At 41.4% G+C, this 21,600-nt stretch overlaps 2 protein-coding genes across 2 annotated transcripts; one reads left to right on the forward strand and one right to left on the reverse strand.

Moving 5' to 3' along the window:
* Positions 1-665: 665 nt before the first annotated feature.
* On the reverse strand, positions 666-4,520 carry bbs10 (Bardet-Biedl syndrome 10). The gene is made up of 3 exons (XM_067389185.1): positions 4,466-4,520; positions 3,922-4,109; positions 666-2,544 (listed from the first exon to the last, which is right to left on the reverse strand). The coding sequence occupies exons 2-3, from the start codon at positions 4,107-4,109 to the stop codon at positions 927-929; spliced, it is 1,806 nt and encodes a 601-aa protein (XP_067245286.1). The 5' UTR covers positions 4,466-4,520; the 3' UTR covers positions 666-926.
* A 9,184-nt stretch (positions 4,521-13,704) lies between these two features.
* syt1b (synaptotagmin Ib) lies at positions 13,705-17,382 on the forward strand. The gene is made up of 8 exons (XM_067389186.1): positions 13,705-13,885; positions 13,991-14,166; positions 15,527-15,640; positions 15,807-15,974; positions 16,060-16,227; positions 16,748-16,865; positions 16,950-17,083; positions 17,281-17,382. The coding sequence occupies exons 1-8, from the start codon at positions 13,705-13,707 to the stop codon at positions 17,380-17,382; spliced, it is 1,161 nt and encodes a 386-aa protein (XP_067245287.1).
* The last annotated feature ends 4,218 nt before the right edge of the window (positions 17,383-21,600 follow it).

A 21,600-nucleotide genomic window follows, 5' to 3' on the forward strand; every position in this document is an offset into this window, starting at 1 on the left:
AATAAAATGTTGAGAATAAACTCGTTATATTACGACAAAAAAGTTGTTAAATTATGAGAAAAATGTAATTAAATTTTGAGAAAAAACTTGTTAAATTACGAGAAAAAAGTCGTTAAATTACGAGAACAAATTCGTTAAATTAGGAGAAAAATGTTGTTAAATTTCGAGAAAAAAGTTGAGATAAAATGTTGAGAATAAACTTGTTATATTACGAGAAAAAAGTCATTAAATTATGAGAAAAATGTTGTTAAATTTAGAGAAAAAAGTCGAGATAAAATGTTGAGAATAAACTCGTTAAATTACGAGAAAAAAACTCGTTAAATTTAGAGAAAAAAGTCGAGATAAAATGTTGAGAATAAAGTCATTAAATTATGAGAAAAATGTTAAATTATGAGAACAAACTCGTTAAATTACGAATTTGATCTCATAAATGTTTAGTTTATTCTCATAATTTAATGACTTTATTCTCAACATTTTATCTCGACTTTTTTCTGGAAATTTAACGAGTTTTTCTCGTAATTTAATGAGTTTATTCTCAACATTTTATTTTGACTTTTTTCTCAATTTTTTTTTTTTTTGACTTTTTTCTCGAAAAATTGAGTTTTTTCTCAAAATTTAACAACTTTAATCTCGAGATGGTTTTATTTTTTATTATTGCTTGGCCCTAATCCTCTTCCGTAGTTTTTGTTCTACAAGGACATCATAATCTAATAAAAATGATCAGGTGGTTTAAAGTCATTGCAAAAATGGCTCAAATTTTAAGAGAAGGTTTAGCAGCATTTGTTTGTAGCTGTCACTTGGTTTTATTTATGTATGTAATGCAAGAACATTCAGACCTTTTTAATCACAACTTCATCCAATACTTTTTAGGTCACTACATTCAGAAGTCACAGTGTATAGAATTTACACACAACATTATAGGATATTCAGTACGGCTTACGCATCTGTTCTTGGAGTGGCTCTGGGTTCTCTTGCATTCCTTCCTCCTCTTCCTCATCCTCCTCAGAGTGTGTTTGTGGGCCGGTACGTAATGGAGAGCGGGTGTGTAAAATAGCCCCTACACATAAGAGTCTGTGCAAACACTGCAGCACAGAAACAACCAGCTGATGTTTACCACTGACCGACTCTAGACACGGTGCCAATTCAGAACTCTCACTAAACCCGAGCTCAAACTTTAGTTCAGGCAGTTCTGACCCTCCCAATTTGGCCCTGTCCAAATGCTTAAGATGACTCAAGAAACATGTCTGGATATTCAAGAAGCATCTCTGATTGTGAGAGTATAAAGTTCTGGGCACACACAACAAAGCCTCTGCCAGCAGCCTGCAGCACTCTGGGTCACCACAGTTACATTCGTTCAGCAGGAAATGGTGTAGTAAGAACTCAAAGATGCCACCAACGGGAAGCACTCCACCTGCACGCATAATTCCACCCCACAGGTCTCGAGTTGAAAGCATGCTTTGTGATTGGTCCAAAGAAGGACTCTGAGATTGGTCGGCAACCTGAATGGAGCTTTGAAACTGTTTTTTAAAGCTTTCATGTTTCTGAGACAGATGCTGCATCATTACAAACACACCTTGGCTCACACACACAATCTGATCAAGCAATCCTGGTGCTGGTGCACAAAGAACAAGCGTGTGAATGCGCAAAAATGTTCCCAGACAAGCATAGCGATGCCCACCGAGTTGCACACGTCTACAGTTCTTTAGCATCAAGAGGTGTTGAAGAGGTGGATGAGAGAGTGTTTCTGCAGCACTGATGTTGAAAAGGAAGTCCAGCTGGGCCGAGTCGACAAACTCAAGTAGAGCGATGTGGTTCAGTCGAGCCCATTGCACCACACTTTCCGGCTGCTTCACGGATGACAGCACCGCATGCACCTGTAAGTCCAATAAACTCTCTAACTTTTGCTGCATGATGCTCTCTTTACGGTGCAGCCAGTCTTGTTGAACGCATATGGATATGTTGTCACCTGCGGCAACAAAAGAAGGCCCAAAACTCTCATATAAAATGAGAGCTTTTAATGGACCTCGCCGTTCAGTCCACACCGACCAATCACGAGTCACAACCAGGCCTTCAACCACCTCTGAGGAGCCAACAGGAAGTCCTGTCACTGGCGTATGCAGTAAAGAGAAGTGCGAATGTATGAATGAGATTGTTTCTACTGTGTCTTGATCTTGACTGACTTTGTGGTAGAACTCACACAAGACTCGTTTCAGTATATCAGTCTGGCCAATCGGCACTCTTCCAGAAATATACCCACCAATCAACAAATCAAGGATGCCACCCTTGAGTTTGTAACTATGGCGACTACAGTACAATGAGGCATATGGGGTAATTTTGTGCATTATGGCATCATCCAACTCCTTCCGGCTGACAGCGAGAAGGCGATTAGCAAGATTTTGCAGTCCAGAGCCGGTCCAAGATCCTTTGCGGTTCATGTGAGCTGAGTTCTGAATTCCTCGTAAAAGTGCGGCCAGCAGGAGAATGAATGATTTTGTGCCGTCTCCAGTAGCTTTAGCATGTGCACACATGCAGTCCAACACCATCCTAAAGAACAAAGACAACAAAAATGTGCTAAATAAATTCACATCATCATATAATAATATAATTCATATAAAAAACCCTGAAAAATGTCAGAATTTTTAGTTTCTCTCTTGTTTTAGGCTTTTACATATATTCCACAGATATTTATTTTCATTTAGCTTTCTTAAGCTTTCTTAAAAAGTCTAGACTTAGCCCTAAAACCCTACATTTAGTAATATTTTATATCTAATTCTATCTACAGTATCTGTCTCGCTATCTCTCTCTCTATATATATACAGCTATGGAAAAAATTAAGAGACCACTCCAAGTTCAGAAATCAATGTTAAGTGGTCTCTTAATTTTTTCCATAGCTGTATATAGACAGACAGTCAGACAGACAGACAGACAGACAAATAGATGATAGACAGACAGATAGACAGATAGCTAGACAGACAAATAGATGATAGACAGACAGATAGACAGATAGCTAGACAGACAAATAGATGATAGATAGATAGATAGATAGATAGACAGACAGACAGATAGATAGATGATAGATAGATAGATAGATAGATAGATAGATAGACAAATTGACAGATAGACAGACAGACAGACAAATAGATGATAGACAGATAGCTAGACAGACAAACAAACAAACAGATGATAGATAGATAGATAGATAGATAGATAGATAGATAGATAGATAGATAGATAGATAGATAGATAGATAGATAGATAGATAGATAGATAGATAGACAAATAAACAGATAGATAGATGGACAGAAAGACAAATGGATGGACGGACAGACTGACATAGATAGACAGACAGATAGATAGATGATATACTGTATACTGTAGATATATTTTCTATCTATCTATCTATCTATAAACATTATCTACCGTTCAAAGGCTTTTTTAAATACTCTTAATCAGCAGGGATTCATTAAATTGATCAAAACCGACAATACTTTTACATACTTACAAAAAATATGTTAATGTTAATCTATCTAATGCTGTTCATCAAATATTCATCAAATAATTCTGAAAAAATAAAATAAAAATGTATCATGGTTTTCACAAAAATATTAAGCTCACTTTTCAATATTGATAATAAGAAATGCTTCTCGAACAGCAAATCAGCATATTAGAATGATTTCTGAAGGATCATGTGACACTGAAGACTGGAGAAATTATGCTAAAAATTCAGCTTTGCCATCACAGGAATAAATTAAATTTTATAATATCTTAAAATGAAAATAAAAAAAACCTACAAAAAATGTATTGCTCATAACTGCTAGATTGGAATATGATTCAGCAAACAAAATCATACTCCAATCTTGCAGTTATGAGCAATAATTTATTTTTATTTAATTTATGTATTTTTAAAGTGAGTATGTGTACCTGGCCATCGGGTGCTCCAGGTGTAGTGTGCAGAGAATGCGCTGTCCATGTCTGGTGATGAGTGTTTCTCCAGTGTCTCGAGTGAACAGCACACTGCCCCCGTCCGGACCAACACAGCGGCGGACGACACGCTCCAGCGCGCCCAGCACACTGACAGACGCCTGCAGAGACACACACTCCTCGGGCATCTACACTCGACACAACAAAACCATCGAGCACATCACATCAACATGAAACAATATTATGATCAATCAACAAGCAAACTTGTGAGTGTTTATCTAAACAGTAGAAAATTTGTGATGCAGACAGATGCACAAGACACCACCAAGTTCAGTGATATCCGTCATATAACTATAATAACACAACAAACACAGAAGAAATAGAACAAGAAGCCAATGAACTGAACCAAAACTAGCCTACATGTCGTGCTCGAATCATAAAACTTAAAACAAGCTGAACAAGAAATTAAACAGGATTAATATTAATCTAAGCGTCATGATACAATCATTTAAACTGTGTAAAAAGATTTTGAAATGATAATAACCTTCTAATCTGTTGAGCATCCTCAAGCTTCATGCAGTATCCAGGCGACGCTCTTCTTCTACCATCTTCTGTATTTTTCCTGCCAGCATAGCGGAATATACTGACTCCTACCGGACATACAGTGCATATTGCACACTGTTATTTCTTACCCTATTATTTAAATGTATTGTCTTAATTATAAACTCGCTGGTTTGTTTGTAGCGCAAATACTTCTACAGTTTACTGCACTTTGATATTCTTCTCGTTATTTTCCTATAGAGGCTAATAAATCGGAAGTCTCGCACATTCACAGAAAAATTCACAGATTACTTCCTCTTTGAAAAATAAGGTGGATAATGTATAAAATCAATAGCACTATATATTATTACAAAATATTATAACTATATGTAGATGTTTTTAATATTTAAATATAAATTACGTTACCTCTCTTACTTTATTTTAGTGGGGTCCAAGTATGAAACCAACATTGGAAAATCTGGGGTTTTAATCTAATTTAAATCTGGAAATAAGTGCAAAGTTTAATGACTTTGAAAAAAAATGTAAATAATAATAATAATACTTATAATAACTGAAATTCTGAAATTCATGTATCATTTTCATCTCAACCTGTCACTCAAATTATGTTATGAGACGGAACAACACATTTCTCTTCTTAGAAGCAGTTCTGTTATGCTTCACTGAGCTGGTTTATTTTGCACTCTGAGAAACCTGCAATACAATATTAATGATATATGAAAGTAACATTTAATAAAAAAAAAAAAAATAAATAAAAACATTTTAAATATATTGCATGTTTCCCTTGCATAGAAATGATTTGATATGTTCCATACAAACATGGTCCATTTCATCATGTCAGTGCCTGTAACAACTGCAATGTATATTTATAGTTATAATAATAATCAGTGCATTGTACTACCATTAAACTCTAATTTTTTAGGGTTTAAAAATGATATAATTTTAATTTAATTTAAATGCACTATATCAAACCATTTTTATGCAAACAGAAAATATTCTTTAGGAAGCTTGAAATAAATAGTAAAAATGGTAATTGCAACTTTTTATATCACAATATTTTTTCCCTCACTGTTTATATTTCACAATTCGGTGAATTCTGATGGAAAATGTCAGAATTGTGAGTAATAAACTCGGAACTGCAAGAAAAAAGTCTGAATTCTTTAGAAGTTTATATCATGCAATTCTGACTTTCTTCCCTCAGAACCAGTGTTGGGGGAAGTTACTTTTTAAAGTAATCCATTACAAAATTGCGGTACTTACTTTTTATGAAAAGTAATGCATTACATTGCTTTTGTGTTACTTTTTTTCACCTAGGCTGCACTTGCTTGTTTGATTTTTAATAACAACAAAAAGTTCTATTTTTGGCAAATTTCACACCGAAAGTAAAATGCCGGAGTCAGCATCACATGCAGGCTGAAGGAAATGCATGTTTGCACTAATCCAGATGTGCTTCTGGATTAAAGAAGATAAGATCCAGGAGATGGAAGTTCAACACTCTTATTTCTAATATAAAGAAATTTTTGATTATGTGTATTATGATTATGGTTAAATTAGATCATTGAAAGTCAGCAACAAATACATTGGTTAATAAAGTGAGATTAAATACATAAAGTATATTTGTGTAATTTATAGTTAAAGGTCCCGTTCTTCGTGATCCCATGTTTCAAACTTTAGTTAGTGTGTAATGTTGTTGTTAGAGTATAAATAAAATCTGTAAAATTTTAAAGCTCAAAGTTCAATGCCAAGCGAGATATTTTATTTAACAGAAGTCGCCTACATCGAACGGCCAGTTTGGACTACATCCCTCTACTTCCTTCTTTAATGACGTCACTAAAACAGTTTTTTGACTAACCTCCGCCCACAGGAATACACAAGAGTTGCGTTTGTAGAGTGTGTTTGTCGCCATGTCGTCGAAACGCTGTTATTTTCATCCCGCAGTCCAATCACCGGGTCTGATTCCGGCTCAAATTGATAGGGTAAAATTAAAGACATGTTTACAATAACACTGAGCGCATGCATCTCCACCATAGACTGTGATCTCCACGTTATGGTAAGATGCGTGACTTTTCCGGGCACGGTGCGCTCAGAGCTGTCGAATCACAACACAGGAACCGCTGGCACAATCAGAACTCGTTACGTATTTCTGAAGGAGGGACTTCATAGAACAAGGAAGTCATCAGCCCGTTTTTATGACAGTGGAAACAGCGGTATACAGATAAGTAAATTATGTGAAAAATACTGTGTTTTTTTACACGCGAAACATGAACACATGTTATATTGCACACTATAAACACAATCAAAGCTTCAAAAAAACACGAAAAACAGGAACTTTAAAGGTGCCCTAGAGTCAAAAATTGAATTTACCTAGGCATAGTTGAATAACAAGAGTTCAGTACATGGAAAAGACATACAGTGAGTCTCAAACCCCATTGCTTCCTCCTTCTTATGTAAATCTCATTTGTTTAAAAGACTTCCGAAGAACAGGCGAATCTCAACATAACACCGACTGTTATGTAATAGTCGGTGTTGTGTTCGTGTAGGACTCAATAACCACACCGTGTAACTTCGTTCATATCAGATTTATCCACTGACGCCAACCTCTTGCGTTTTCCGACCTTTGCCGTAAACCACTGCTGTAAGCCTTAAAGGCACCGTAACCTGTCACATGCAGTGTATAACATAACAGAGTCCAACAGGACCCAATACTGAACGTTTTCAGACATAACATTTTCCCCCCACCCCCCTGGAAACTAGAACATAACATTTAGCCCCCATTTCCCAGTGTCACTATCACCCCGTCACATAGTCCCCATGCCAGATGGGCGGGACCCTCAGTCTCTGAGGGCATGCTGGCCGTGAAACTGCAACGGGCGCTGCTGGTGGATTACCCCCCCTCCAATTATCTCTTGGCTGTGGCTGCCAACTTAGAGCCGTTGCTGGGGACAGAGGTGATGCAGGTACGGTGGGGGCTGCAACTCTGTGCAGGCGGTTTGAGTGCCAACGAGTCCCATTCTCCAGTCTGTAAGTAGCCGGCCCCAACTGCTTAGTCACCCGCAGGGGCTCTGACCAGTATGACTGCAGCTTATTTTGGCGGTGAAGGCGTTTGACCCTGACCCAAACCCCTGGAGAAAGTGAGGGGGTTTTCACCCTGTGCGTGGCATCAAACCTCTCTTTCATCTGAGCCTGCGAACTTTTCACCTGAGCTCTTGCTTTCTGGAGCCCTGGGCTCCCACGTGCCGGAGCTAGCTCAGCTCTCAAACAGTCCAGTGGTTGTTTTAGTTCACGCCCAATCATGAGCAAAGCAGGTGACACTCCTGTGGTGGAGTGCTTGGATGCCCGGATGGTTAGGAGAGTTTGGTTGAGCGCGTCGCTGAAGATTTTCCCTTCCTCCAGACAGGCTCGGATTCCATTTTTGAGAGTTTTATTCAGTCTTTCCACCCCCCCATTACTCTCTGGGTGATACACTGCTGTCCTGATGTGCTTGATGGACCGTACCATGAGAAACTCTGTGAACTCCGCAGATACAAATTGGGGCCCGTTATCCGTTGTGACGACACTGGGGAGGCCCCACCGCCCAAACAGGCTGTCTAGGCGGTCGATGATGGTGTGTGCAGAGATGGAGCTCAGCTGAAAAACCTCTGGCCACTTCGAATGGAGATTGTGCACAACCAGCAGGTAGCGAGCGTGAGCAGTTGCCCCATGAAGTTCGCCACAGAGGTCAACCTGAATATGCTCCCAGGGCGAAGAGGGCCAAGGGGTCGGGGTGAGAGGGGCTGTGGTGGGCTGACCAGTTTTCCCACTCAGGAGGCAGCAAGCGCAGTTACGTACCATCTCCTCAACATCAGGGTCTATGTTGGGCCACCACACTGTGTCACGGCAGCGCTGCTTCACCTTGACCACCCCCAGGTGTCCCTCATGCGCCATGTGTAGCACTCTGGACCTGAGAATCTCTGGAACGACTGCACGGTGGCCACGGGCCAGGCACACCGCTCCCCAGCAGGAGAGCTCATTACGGAAACGGTAATAGGGAAGCAGCCTGTCATCCACTTTGGCAGGCCAGCCGTCCTGGACATAGGTACGGAGCATCGTGAGGGCCTCATCAGCACCTGAGGCCTGCTGCAGCTCCGCCAGAGTGACTACTGAACTGAGGGGCCCGTGCAGGATGTGGACCCAGTCTTCGTCGCTCTCTGTGTCTGCTGTCACCCCGCCCGTCTCCTTCGTCACTGACACCGCTCTAGACAGGAGGTCAGCTACCGTGTTGGCCCGCCCAGGCAAAAACTCCAGGCTGAAGTTGTACTGGTTAAGCCTGTCAGCCCATCTCAGAAGTCTCATGGGCCTGTGCCCCGAGCCTTGAGTTGCCAGCAGTGCCGTCAGCGCTTGGTGGTCTGTGCGGATGGTGAAAGGCCTCCCGTATAGGTAAACATGCCAGCGTTCACATGCCCACAGGCAGGCCAGGGCCTCCCTCTCCCCTACTGAATACTTCTGCTCTGCAGGGGTAAGTGCCCGTGAGGCGAAAGCCACTGGCCGTTCCACCCCCTCCTGAGTCTGGGAGAGCACAGCGCCTAGCGCCACCCCGGAGGCATCGCAGGTGACCATGGTGGGCGCAGTCAAGCTGAAATGGGTCAGTGTGGGTGGGGAAGTGAGCTGCTGTTTGATGATGCGCACGGCTTCGTGGCAGGCTGGGGTCCAGTCCCACGGAACATCCTTCCTGAGCAGCCGGCGCAGGGGGGCCGTTGAGTCAGAGTAGTGTGGCATGAATCTGAGATAGTAGGCGGCCATCCCCAGAAAGGACGACAGCTGGGATGGTGACTGTGGGTCTGGCAGGGAAAGAATGGCCTCAGTATGGGACACAATTGGGGCGATGCCCTCCTTCGAGAGTCTGAAGCCCAGGAACTCAACCTCCTCAACCCCAAACATGCATTTCTCAGAGTTCAGTGTGACGCCATGCTGTTCGAAACGCTGAAAAACCTGCTCCAGGCGATCATCATGTAGTGCGGTGGAGGGCGCATGCACCACCACATCATCCAGATAGATGGAGACACCCTGGATACCGGCCAGTATGAGTGACATTATCTTCTGAAAACAGCTCGGGGCTGATGAAAGTCCAAACGCCATGCGTTTAAATCTGAAAACCCCCACGTGCGTGACAAACGCTGTAAGGTCCATGCTGGCCGGTGCCAGAGGCACCTGCAGGTAGCCGTTACGTAAGTCCATCTTACTAAAAACAGTGGAGCCGTGGAAATGGCTAGTGAGCTCCTCAGCCGTAGGTAGGGGGTACTTATCAGGGATGATGGCTTTGTTTACATCGGTGAGGTCGACACAGAGTCGCAGTCCGCCCCCCTTTTTCTTGGCTATTACCAGGTTAGACACCCACGGTGATGAGTCAACAGGCTCTATGACGTCCGCCTCCACCAGGCAATGAAGCTCGGCCTCCACCGCGTCACAGAGAGCCAGGAGAATACGCCGAAGGGGCTGGATAATAGGGCGGACCGACAGGTCAACCGTAGGCTGGTGTACAAATCCAGTCATACGGCCCAGCCCGTTGAATAGTTGTGGGTAGCGGTCAGGCCAGGAGGTAGCGACCTGCAGGACATGCAGGCCTCTAGCATCACTCACAGTAAAACCCAGGGCAAGGAACAAGTCTAGGCCCATAATGTTAGCTCCCTTCTGGGTGATGCAGAACTTAGCAGCAGGCGCACATTGTTGATCATATCTGACGGGGAGGCAGGCCACACCCAGAGTGGAGATGGGAAAATGGCCGTAGCCTAACAGGGGTTTAGCTGCTGCGTCCAGAGGCACGTGACTGAAGAAGCGGTCATATGTGCATTTGTTCAGGATTGACACTTTAGCCCCTGTGTCCACGAGGAGTGGAATGAAAGCTGTGCCCACGCGACATGTGCAAAGCTTGAATGAAGGCTGTGGGGTCTGTACAGTGTTTATGGGGACAGCAGCAGTATCATGGCAAGCAGGAGAGGAGCGACAGCAGCGTGCGAAGTGGTTCAACTTATGGCAGTTTCGACAACGTTTTCCCTGGGCAGGGCATGACTGATCTCTGGTTGCATGTTTAGGAGAGCCACAGTTGCTACAGCTCTTGAGCCCACTCTCCCTGGGCCCCCTGTCCACTCTCTGTACATCCAAACTGTCACTCACCCTGTCAGCTGCCTCTGCAGTCGCTGTGTGCTGAACTAACGGTGGTGATGACGTCACAGGCTCGTGCACAGCGCGAATGAACTTGCGTGCCTCTGCTAGAGCAGTTTCCAACTGCTTTCCAATTACTAAAGCATCCACCAGTGTTGTGGAGTCTGGCTCTAGTAAAAGTCTCTCCCTCAGTTGGTTACATGACGTTTTCTCTATTAACTGGTCAACAATAAGTCCATCCTCCAAAACCCCAAAATCACAAAGTCTAGCCAGCTCACGCAATGCTGATACATAGTGGGCAACGGTTTCACCTGGCTTTTGGGTCCTCTGACGAAACTCAAAATGATGCATCCGCCGGCTTCGTCCGCAGCTGAAATGAGCCTTTAAAGCGGCCGTGGCTGTGACATACTTATCATCTGATAAGGTGAGCGTGGCGAAGATTCGCTGGCCCTCCTGCCCGAGACAATGGCGCAGGAGCGCGCACTTCCTGGCCTCCGCGAGGTCCGAGTGTCCCAAAGCCAGCAAATAATCCTCAAACGATGTCAGCCAGCGATCCCATGGAACAGCTGGATCACCAGGAACAGGTAGGAAAGGAGGCGGTGGTGGTAAGACGAGTTCAGACATCCTCGTTCGCCAAATGTTGTGTTCGTGTAGGACTCAATAACCACACCGTGTAACTTCGTTCATATCAGATTTATCCACTGACGCCAACCTCTTGCGTTTTCCGACCTTTGCCGTAAACCACTGCTGTAAGCCTTAAAGGCACCTTAACCTGTCACATGCAGTGTATAACATAACAGAGTCCAACAGGACCCAATACTGAACGTTTTCAGACATAACAGTCGGTATCATTAATATGTATGACCCCAATATTTGCATATTCCAGCCCATGTTTGGGCATTACACAAGGGCAGCCAGTATTAACGTCTGGATCTGTGCACAGACTAGGTAAGCAAGCAAGAACAACAGCGAAAAATGGCAGATGGAGCGATAATAACTGACATGATCCATGATATCATGATATTTTTTGTGATATTTGTAAATTGTCTTTCTAAATGTTTCGTTAGCATGTTGCTAATGTACTGTTAAATGTAGTTAAAGTTACCATTGTTTCTTACTGTATTCATGGAGACAAGAGCCGTCACTATTTTCATTTTTTAAACACTTGCAGTCTGTATAATGCATAAACACAACTTCATTCTTGATAAATCTCTCCAACAGTGTAGCATTAGTCCGTTAGCCATGGAGCACAGCCTCAAACTTATTCAGAATCAAACGTAAACATCCAAATATATACTATACTCACAGGAATGCAGCATGAATGATGAACATCTTGTAAAGATCCATTTGAGGGTTATATTAGCTGTGTGAACTTTGTTTATGCACTGTATAACTGCACTTATAGTTGAGAGCTCGAGAGGGCAGGGAGCGAGAGATTTAAAGGGGCCGCAGCCTGAATCGGTGCATAGTTAATTATGCAGCAAAATAGGCAGTTAAAAAAAAATCTATGGGGTATTTTGAGCTGAAACTTCACAGACACATTCAGAGGACACCTTAGACTTATATTACATCTTTTGAAAAGACGTTCTACAGCACCTTTAATTATTACAAGTTTGCATAAAATTCTGAGATTGCATTTCACAATTTATTTTCATTATGAGAAATACCGAATGTTACTGAAAGTTATGAGATGAGTAAATGCATCTTCACAAGAACTACAATAACCATCATGTTCACACAGCGCACACAACACTTCTGCACTTTATTTCTCTCAGCATGGGGACAGGAGAGCTGTCGGTCAATAAATGTGAAAAAGTAACTTGGATATTTTGTTGTAAATTTGATAAAGTAATGTGTTACTTTACTAGTTAATTAAAAAAGTAATCTGATTACGTAACTCAAGTTACTTGTTGTAATGCGTTACCCCAACACTGCTCAGAACTGTGAGATATAAGAATTGAAGAAAATGTAAGAATAAAATAAAAAATAAAAAATCTGTGGCGGAAACAAGCATCCACAATGCTCACTCAAAATGTGTATAAATGTAATAAGATATAAATAAAGATATAATAATAAATAAAATAAGATTTTTTTATACAATATACTGCAATTAAAATATCTGCATGTCTATATTTTGACTGACTGTGTTGGAAATGATTACATTGAAGGGTAGCAATGACATTTAGACATTTATGTATGTCTACAAAGATTTTGAGAAATAATGCTTTATGTGATTCAAATCGTTTCTACACCCCTGGTTAAAACCTTTGTCATAATGTCCATATGGTTCCACCCACTGCTGCACAGCTTGCCAATTGGATGCTTGTTACAGTCAGTCTCTCTCTCTCTCTCTCTCTAGCAGTGGTACACTTACTCAATCATCCTGATATGTTCTTTCTTTTGAAACAGTCTCAATAAGACACACAAGACATTTTTCTCTCTCATTATCCTTGTTTTCCGTCTTTAATTTTCTGTTCTTGCTCCAAAATTCTTCAGATAAACTGCCAGTTCGAGTACACTTCTCAAATCAGAGCAGCAGGTAAGTGTGTGATTTTTTTACGATTACAGATTACAGTGAACTTTTATGTGTGTACAAGAACATGTTGTGTCCCAGGTTCTGCGCGTATTTTTTTTAAATAAACTATATGATGCTTTTAATAAATTCTTCTATATGAAATCATCTGAGCTGTGGTTTTCAAATATTAGAGGGATTTGTTTGATGGTGTATTTATTTGTGTATATGCATGTTAATTTGTCCTGCATATTTAGGTATAAGTTTGAGTCAGCAATGCATCTCAGGGGTATCAATGTCACTGGCTTTCTGTGTCTCATTTCACTGTAAATAGAGAGAAAATCAATAAATTCCTACTCAGCATTTCTTAAAATAATCCAAGGTTAAGGAGCTTCATGTCACCTGCTGTGTGCGCTGAATGTGAACCTGTCTTTGCCTTTACACCTTATAATGGGATTCCTATTCATTAGCATTCACTAACTATGCAAATGCTAAAGGTCATAAGGGAGTTAAAAACTTTACGAAATTGCATGCAACTCTTCAGGTAATGCAATTCTCTGTTGCTAGGCTTCAGAATGCATGAGGGCGATGCTCTACTGGCTGGTCCTTCCTTATCTCCAGCATCTCCAGCACAGAATGGATCGAAGGTACCTGGACCTACGAGTTCTCCACCCACTGCTGTTCAGGCTACTACCGCAGAGAGTTTGGCTCATAGCATCAGAAGCAAGTTTATGAATGAGCTTCATAAAGTCCCGTGTGAGCACACACTACACAGTCTTTATCACACACACACTTAAACACTCACTCGGCTCTGTATTTGTTGTAATTTCTGTGTGTCTCTGTGTGTGTGTGTTATTTCAGTACCATCCTGGGCTTTGGTGGCCTTCGGCTTCCTCGTAGTCCTCATCATTTTTAGTTGCTGCCTGTGTTTCTGCAGGAAGATGATATTTAAGAAGAAAAAAGAGAAGGGTGGGAAAGAAAAAAATGAAAAGAACACCATCAATATGTCAAGCGTAAGAGAAGAGGGAACAAAACAGGTACAAATTATTAAACAAATTCATAATTAATTTGAATTCAAATACAGTATATTGCATCTGTTACATACAAAAATATATATATAGTTTTTGAAGAAATGCTTTTTTTCAGCAAAGTACCATTATATTGATCAAAAATGAGAGGGAAAACACTGCTACAAAATATTTCTAATTCAAGTAAATGATATCTTTTGAAATTTCTATACATCAAAGAATATTCATTAAAAAATATTAAATAGTTAGTTCACCCCAAAATTATTACTCACCCTCATGTCATTCCAAAACCGTAAGACCTTCATTCATCTTTGGAACACAAATCAAGATATTTTTATGAAATCCGTGTTTTTTTTTTTGTTTTTTTGTTTTTTTTAAGCAACAAAATTACCACATTCAAGGTCCAGAAAAGTAGTAAAGACATTGTTAAAACAGTCATGTGACTGCAGTGGTTCAACCTTAATGTTATGAAGTGACGAGAATACTTTTTGTGTGCAAAAACAAAAAAACCTACAAAACTAAAATAACAAATGTTCTATGTCAGAACGGCGGCTCATTATTGGCTGGCTCCTGCTTTGGCATCACACACATGCATTGTGCTGCTCATGTGACCAGCGTCGGCCAATACTGAGATGGTGTTCTGATGTAAACATAGAAGCGCTGCAATTTAATTAGCATAGCAGAATGACAGGGAAGAGATGAATTTGTTGAATAAAGTCGTTATTTCGGTTTTGTTTTTGCACACAAAAGGTATTCTCATCGCTTCATAATATTAAGGTTGAAGCACTGCAGTCACACTGACTATTTTAACAATGTCTTTACTATTTTTCTGGACCTTGAATGTGGTAATTTCATTGCTTTCAATGGAGGATAATAAAAAAAACTCTCAGATTTCATCAAAATAATTTCATTTGTGTGCCAAAGATGAACAAATGTCTTAACAACATGAGGGTGAGTAATAAATTACAGAATTTTCATTTTTGGGTGAACTAACCCTTTAAGCAGCAAAAACAATAATAAAAGCAGTTTTCAACAATAATAATGAGAAATGTTTCTTGAACACCAAATCAGCATATTAGAATGATTTCAGAAGGATCATGTGACACTGAAGACTGGAATAATGATGCTGAAAATTCAGCTTTGCATCAGAGAAATAATTTATATAAAATATATTTAAATAGAAAATAGGTATTTTAAATTGTAATATATTCAATGTTTTTATAGTATTTCTGATCAAATAAATGCAGCCTTAGTAAGCATAAGAGAATCTTACAATATTACAAACCCAAACCTTATATATATATATTTATATATTAGTGTGTGTGTGTGTGTGTGTGTGTGTGTGTGTTAATGATGGCTGTATTTACAGGTTGTCCATCACGGAATTGATTCTGACTCCAAAGAAGAGGATCCAGAATCTAAAGAGGCTGCAAAATTAGGAAAACTTCTCTATACCCTTGACTACAACTTCACTGACAGTGCGGTATGAATACAGATCAGTGACCAGCATTAATTCAGTCATCAATATCCATATTAATGAAAGAAACTTGCTTAGGCATTGAATTTATTATACTGCTGGAGTGGAGAACTTTATTTTTTAATTAAAATTATGAATAATTTGTGTATATATGACTTTCTTTCTTGTTCAGTTAATTGTAGGTGTGATTCAGGCAGAAGGTCTTGCTGCTATGGATATGAGTGGCACTTCTGATCCATATGTGAAAGTCTACCTCCTCCCTGACAAGAAGAAAAAGTTTGAGACAAAAGTTCATCGCAAAACACTAGATCCGACTTTTAATGAGCACTTCACATTTAAGGTACATGGGGACAATGATGCATTTAATTGCATTAAAATAGTAGAAGATACTTATTAGAATCTGCTTTCTGATATTCTGTCTGCAGGTTCCATATGCAGAGCTTGGTGGAAAGACGCTGGTCATGACAGTGTATGACTTTGACCGTTTCTCCAAACATGATGCTATTGGGGATGTGAGGGTGCAGATGAATAAGGTGGACTTCAGTCATCTTACAGAAGAGTGGAGAGATTTACAGAAAGCAGAGAAAGAGGAGGTACGACTCGGAGTGATGAAGGGAATCTTGATTACATTAGAATGAATTTTTTTTGCCCAACCCCAGAGTTTGAGTTGAAATTTAAAGTGAATAGGTCATAACCCACAGCATGTTAAAGTGGAATGACACTAAACAATTAGTCCAACACAAGCAAGCTTTGCAATAAAACAAATACATTACAAAATCATTTTGATTAATGAAAATTAAATTATAACGTGAAGAATTTTAAAATATATTCATATTTTGCATTATATTAATATTTATTCATATAAAAAATATATGGAAAGTATTATATGGAATTAAGCATTGTATGGAAATGTATGTATCCCTTTATAATTATCTTTATTTATATCCAAAAACAGATCAAACAGACAGTTGTAGTCAATGTAATGACTTTGGCAAGGTTACTGAAGTTGCTTATAGTCAGATATTTTAATTCTTCGGTTGTTGAATTGTGCAGAAATGTATTGATTTCAGGATGAGTGAAATAATAACAGACTTTTTGTTGTTGACTCAACAGCATGAGCGGTTAGGTGATATTTGCTTGTCTCTGCGCTATGTACCCACTGCTGGAAAGCTGACGGTTGTCGTTCTGGAGGCCAAAAACCTCAAAAAAATGGACGTGGGTGGTCTCTCAGGTGGGTGAAAAAAGTGCCCAATTATATACTAACACATTTTTCCACTGAGTTCACCAATTCTGACATTATATTTCTGTTCTACAGACCCTTATGTAAAAATCCACCTGATGCAGAATGGCAAAAGGCTGAAGAAAAAGAAAACCACGATTAAGAAAAACACACTGAACCCATATTACAATGAATCATTTAGTTTTGAAGTTCCATCTGAGCAGATTCAGGTAGAGATCTGTTGATCTTAAAATATTTTAAATATTCAATTTTTCTGAAACAGAACACATTGATGGTTCCTGACTAATCTTCTGTCTCCTTATAGAAAGTACAGGTTGTGGTAACGGTGTTGGACTACGACAAAATTGGGAAGAATGATGCCATTGGAAAGGTTTTCCTTGGACAGAACAGCTCAGGAACGGAGCAGCGCCACTGGTCAGATATGTTAGCCAATCCAAGAAGACCCATCGCCCAATGGCACGCACTTAAACCTGAAGAGGATGTGGATGCTGAACTGACAAAGAAGTGAAGCTGTCTGTGTGTGAGCATTTGTATACTTAAATATTCAGCAGTTTGCTTTAATTTGTGAAGATTGTGTGTAAATGTACGCATGTATGTGTATGTAGGCAGAGGTTGAGGTAAATCCAGTAAAATCTCATCTCTCTCAGCCACATTAATAATCAGAACTACATTCATTTTCTGTATCTTGTGTGCAGATTGTGCAAAGATAAATTAAATCATATATTTAAGCTGCAGTCTGTTAGTTTTGCCTCTTTGTCGCCATCTCTGTTTGAAACCAGCAATTGCAGTTATTTGCAGGATTATCATCTTTACGTGGGTTGTGCTTCAGCACGGCTCCTCAGCGCTGATGAATCTAATGTTTGCTGTCGGTCACTGCACTGGTGGATACTATACTTCAGAATCACTGATTATAGTCTTGGAAGTATGACCAAAAAAAAGAATTTTCACTGGAAAAAGTCATCTGAACAAGTAAGCAACAAATCTGCCACTTTTATTCTGACCAACTGAGAAAAAAAAAGTATTACAATAAATCGTGCAACAAAAGGTGATTAAATCTAATGATCGCTTAGATCAGTGGTTCCCAAACTTTTTAGTATGGAGTACCCCCTGAAGGGATTACCATCCTTCTGCATACCCCCTCTCTTCCACTTTTAGTTACACTTTGCCATTAAGGGACAATATTTGCCCCCTAAATTGATTTTCCAGTGCATATTTTTACCTTTATGAATAACTTTATAAAATAATGTTTTAAATAAAAAAATGTTCAATAGAGAAATATGCAATGATGGTAAAACTAAGTAAAACTTTTAAATATTAAACTTAAACCACCAGTAGGTGGTCACTTTTTTTATTGGTGAGTCATCGACCCCGGAGGATCCTCACACCCTATGTGTGTTATGTCTGGGTGAAGAGCACGCACGGTCGGCGTTTGAGGACACTGGCTGTGAGCTGTGTGAGCGTTTTCCCATGAGAACGCTCCGTTCCCGCCTGACGCTCTTCTCGAGGGGAGAGACGTCTACACCTGTGCCCGGAGGATCTGGTCCTGCTCGTGCTGAGGCTGAGCGGCGGCTGCATTCGTGGGGGTCGCAGGTGGAGCTCGCCGCTAAGTTTGAGAGAGGTGTCACGGTCTCTCAACCTCAAGCGGCGGCTGGCGGGGATGAGCTTCTGGATGACGATGATGCCATCTCCTTGACATCATCGGATCCAGGAGCGAGTGCTCTTCTGACTGAGAGCCCCCGAGAGCAGGAGATGGTTTTGGAAGAGGGAGAAGTGACTGAGGTTGCCTCTTTCTCTTCCAAGCCTCCCTGTCCAGCATATGTGGAATTATTGGAGGTTGTGGAACGCGCTGCAGGCAGGCTGCAGCTGCCGTGGTAGCGTGTCAGGAAAGAGCCCGTTCGTGGCAGATTGGACGAACGGTTTCTCTCCGACCACAACCCTATAATTCCTGTGAGCCTTCCATTCCTTCCCGACCTACATGTTGAGGTGGGGAAGGCATGGAAGAACCCATACTTGGCTAGGATTCATTTGCATCAGCGGGGGAATTTCGCTGATGTGGAGGAATTGGGCCAGCATGGGTATGTGTCGATGCCCCCCATTGACGAGACGTTTGCTAACTATCTCGTCACGGGTAGCGCGCCGACACTGAAGGCTCCGGTTCTGCCGTCTAAACCCCTTAAGATGACATCCCGTTTGAACGGCAGAGCATATGCTGCTGCGGGTCAGGCTGGTGCTGCTTTGCACACGATGGCGGTGTTGCAAGCATACCAGGCTGACCTGCTGAAGGACCTGGACGCCTCGATTGGAAGGTCGATGGCGGCTATGGTGGCTACGGAGAGGCACCTTTGGTTGACCATGGCGGACATCGGGGAGAAAGAGAAGGGCTCTCTCCTCGATGCCCCGGTCTCGCCATCTGAACTTTTCGGCGGTTCCGTTGAGGCGGTCGTTGGAAAGTTTAGGGAGGCGAGGGCGCGCTCAGCAGCATTTAAGAAGTGCATACCGCTCAGGTCCGATTCTGGGCCCAGACAACCGGGAGGCTCTGGTCCGCCTCGAGCCGAGGCTCAGAGGCAGGGTCAGAGATCCAGTGTCGCCGCTCGAGCACCTCCTCCACCTCAGAGTAAGTCTCAGAAGCGGCGGGATGCGAAGAAAAGGAGAGGTGATTTGAGAGATGTGATCAATCAGCGACGTGATCAACACCGCTGATTGCTCTCCTCTCTTGGTGAGGGAGGATTTGGTATTTTCCTTCGCCCTTTTTCTTCGTCCTCCCGGGATATGTTTTTAATTCTAAGCTGTGTACGTTCAGGATAACACCTTTGAACAGTCAGGCCGGTGGCCGGCCCATGATGAAACTTTTTCTGAAGGCCCGCCTTCTGGCTTGATAGTGAAAAGGTTCGTAGGCTTATGGAACCGGGGATATCATTCTTCTACTATGAAAGAACGTGGAAGGAATCTCTGGTCTTCGAGCCGTGGGAAGGTAAGACAAGGTCTGATTTAATCGCTTAAATGTTCGACCTTGTTTTTATTTCCTGTATTGTTTCCTGAATGTGTAACAGTAAATATGTAATAGGGGTTTTTTGGGCAAAAACTGGAGTGTTGAGACTGACTGAGCAAGCCACAGAATGGCTGCTGTTCAGTTTTCTCTCTGTATGATCTGCCGTTCGACTATTATCATTATAGTTTGAGCTGGCGCTCATCACTTCAGTTTATGAGTTTGCCCAGCGCAGTAGCTGTGATCTTTGCTGTATTTCTTATCTGAAATTTCAAGGTAGAGATCAGGCTTATTATAGCGCCTTTTATTTTGAATAGGCCTTTATGTTGTTTGGCCAGGCTAGAACTAAGTGTATGTATGGGGTATGTATAAATAATTCCCATTTGTATTTTAGTTTTGGCCTTCTCCTGAGGGAGTGGCTGAATTTTTTGCCCAGATTATCCCATTGCTTATGTAGGTGCAACTATGAGTGTAACAGCTAGGTTTTTAGACTGCTTTGTTAGAGACCTGATGCTGTTTCTCAGGTGGTAGGCCCTTATCTTTGTGTAGATAAGTTTATGCTATTAATGTTGCTAGGCCCCACTCTCTAGAACGTTCATGCTGAGAGGGAAAAAGTATTTTCTTTCGAGCCACTTGATGTTTTCAAGTTTGAGTTGACTATGCTAGCATTTTAGCTCTGTCCTCTAAGGCTTGGAACAGATTTGAGAATCTGTAGCAATGATTTTATTTTTTCTCTCTGTCAAATAGCATTTATTTCAAAGTTTCCTTTGAGTTCTAGACGTTTGCCCTACATTTTGGTATGTGAGCTTGATATGCTGCCACAGGTTGGCACCCGCTTATTATGGTAGGCCTTCTTAAAAAGTGGCCTCTATGTGTTGGTGGATCCTTTCCCCCAGGGTTACTGAGTGCATCACCTGTTGGATTGCATACTCAGGGTGGCTAGATCACTTTTTGAGAAAAGTTAGTATATGTCAGCTCCCTTTCAGTTATCTGTTTATCAGCTATATTGCATATAACGGTGATTGTAGGCTAGACTGTAAAAAAGAAATCAGCCTCCTTCTAGTTAGCAATAGTTTTATACTGCTGTATAATAGATTTCAGTCTGCTCACATACTGTTTTGGATTTACACTGCTTCAGGCCCTGCAGCATGTTGTTTGAGGTAGCAGGCTCAACTAGCCTCCCTTAAGCCATGTTGGTTGTGTATGGTTCCCTTTAGTCACATAACTTAGGGTACTTTGCCTGTTTGGAAAGTGTAGCCTAGCACAGGTAGCAGTTAGCTTCCCATAGTTAATTGGGTTAGAGCTGGTTCCCTGTAGCTTGGTTCCCTGGAAATTCACGAACTGAAGCCACGTGTCATTGAATCGGCAGGCCCCTTCAGGCCTCCTTTTTAGTTTACATGTTGGCACAGATTGTGTTTTTCTGTGTGGCTTAGGATGAGATGACAGTAGTGAAACCTTACTGAGGTGTGGTTTAGCCTATTGTTGCCTCTCTGAGTCGATGATTCTAGTTGAGCTAAGAACCACCTAGCACCTAGGTTGGATCTTTAGGCTCCTGGAAACGGCCACGAGACTTACGCCATGTGTCCTGGAGGATGCTAAGCCTGCGGGCCGCCTTTTTTTGGACACACTGGTGTTTGTTTTTGGGTGTATTTCTCTCTGAGAACTAGTCATATACACATTCGCTGGCCAGGGGCCCAAGTGGTAGATCAACCCCCTCTTTTGCGGGTTGTTTACCTGGCT

This window comes from Chanodichthys erythropterus, chromosome 7 (assembly GCF_024489055.1).
Source record: "Chanodichthys erythropterus isolate Z2021 chromosome 7, ASM2448905v1, whole genome shotgun sequence".
Lineage (NCBI taxonomy): Eukaryota > Metazoa > Chordata > Actinopteri > Cypriniformes > Xenocyprididae > Chanodichthys > Chanodichthys erythropterus.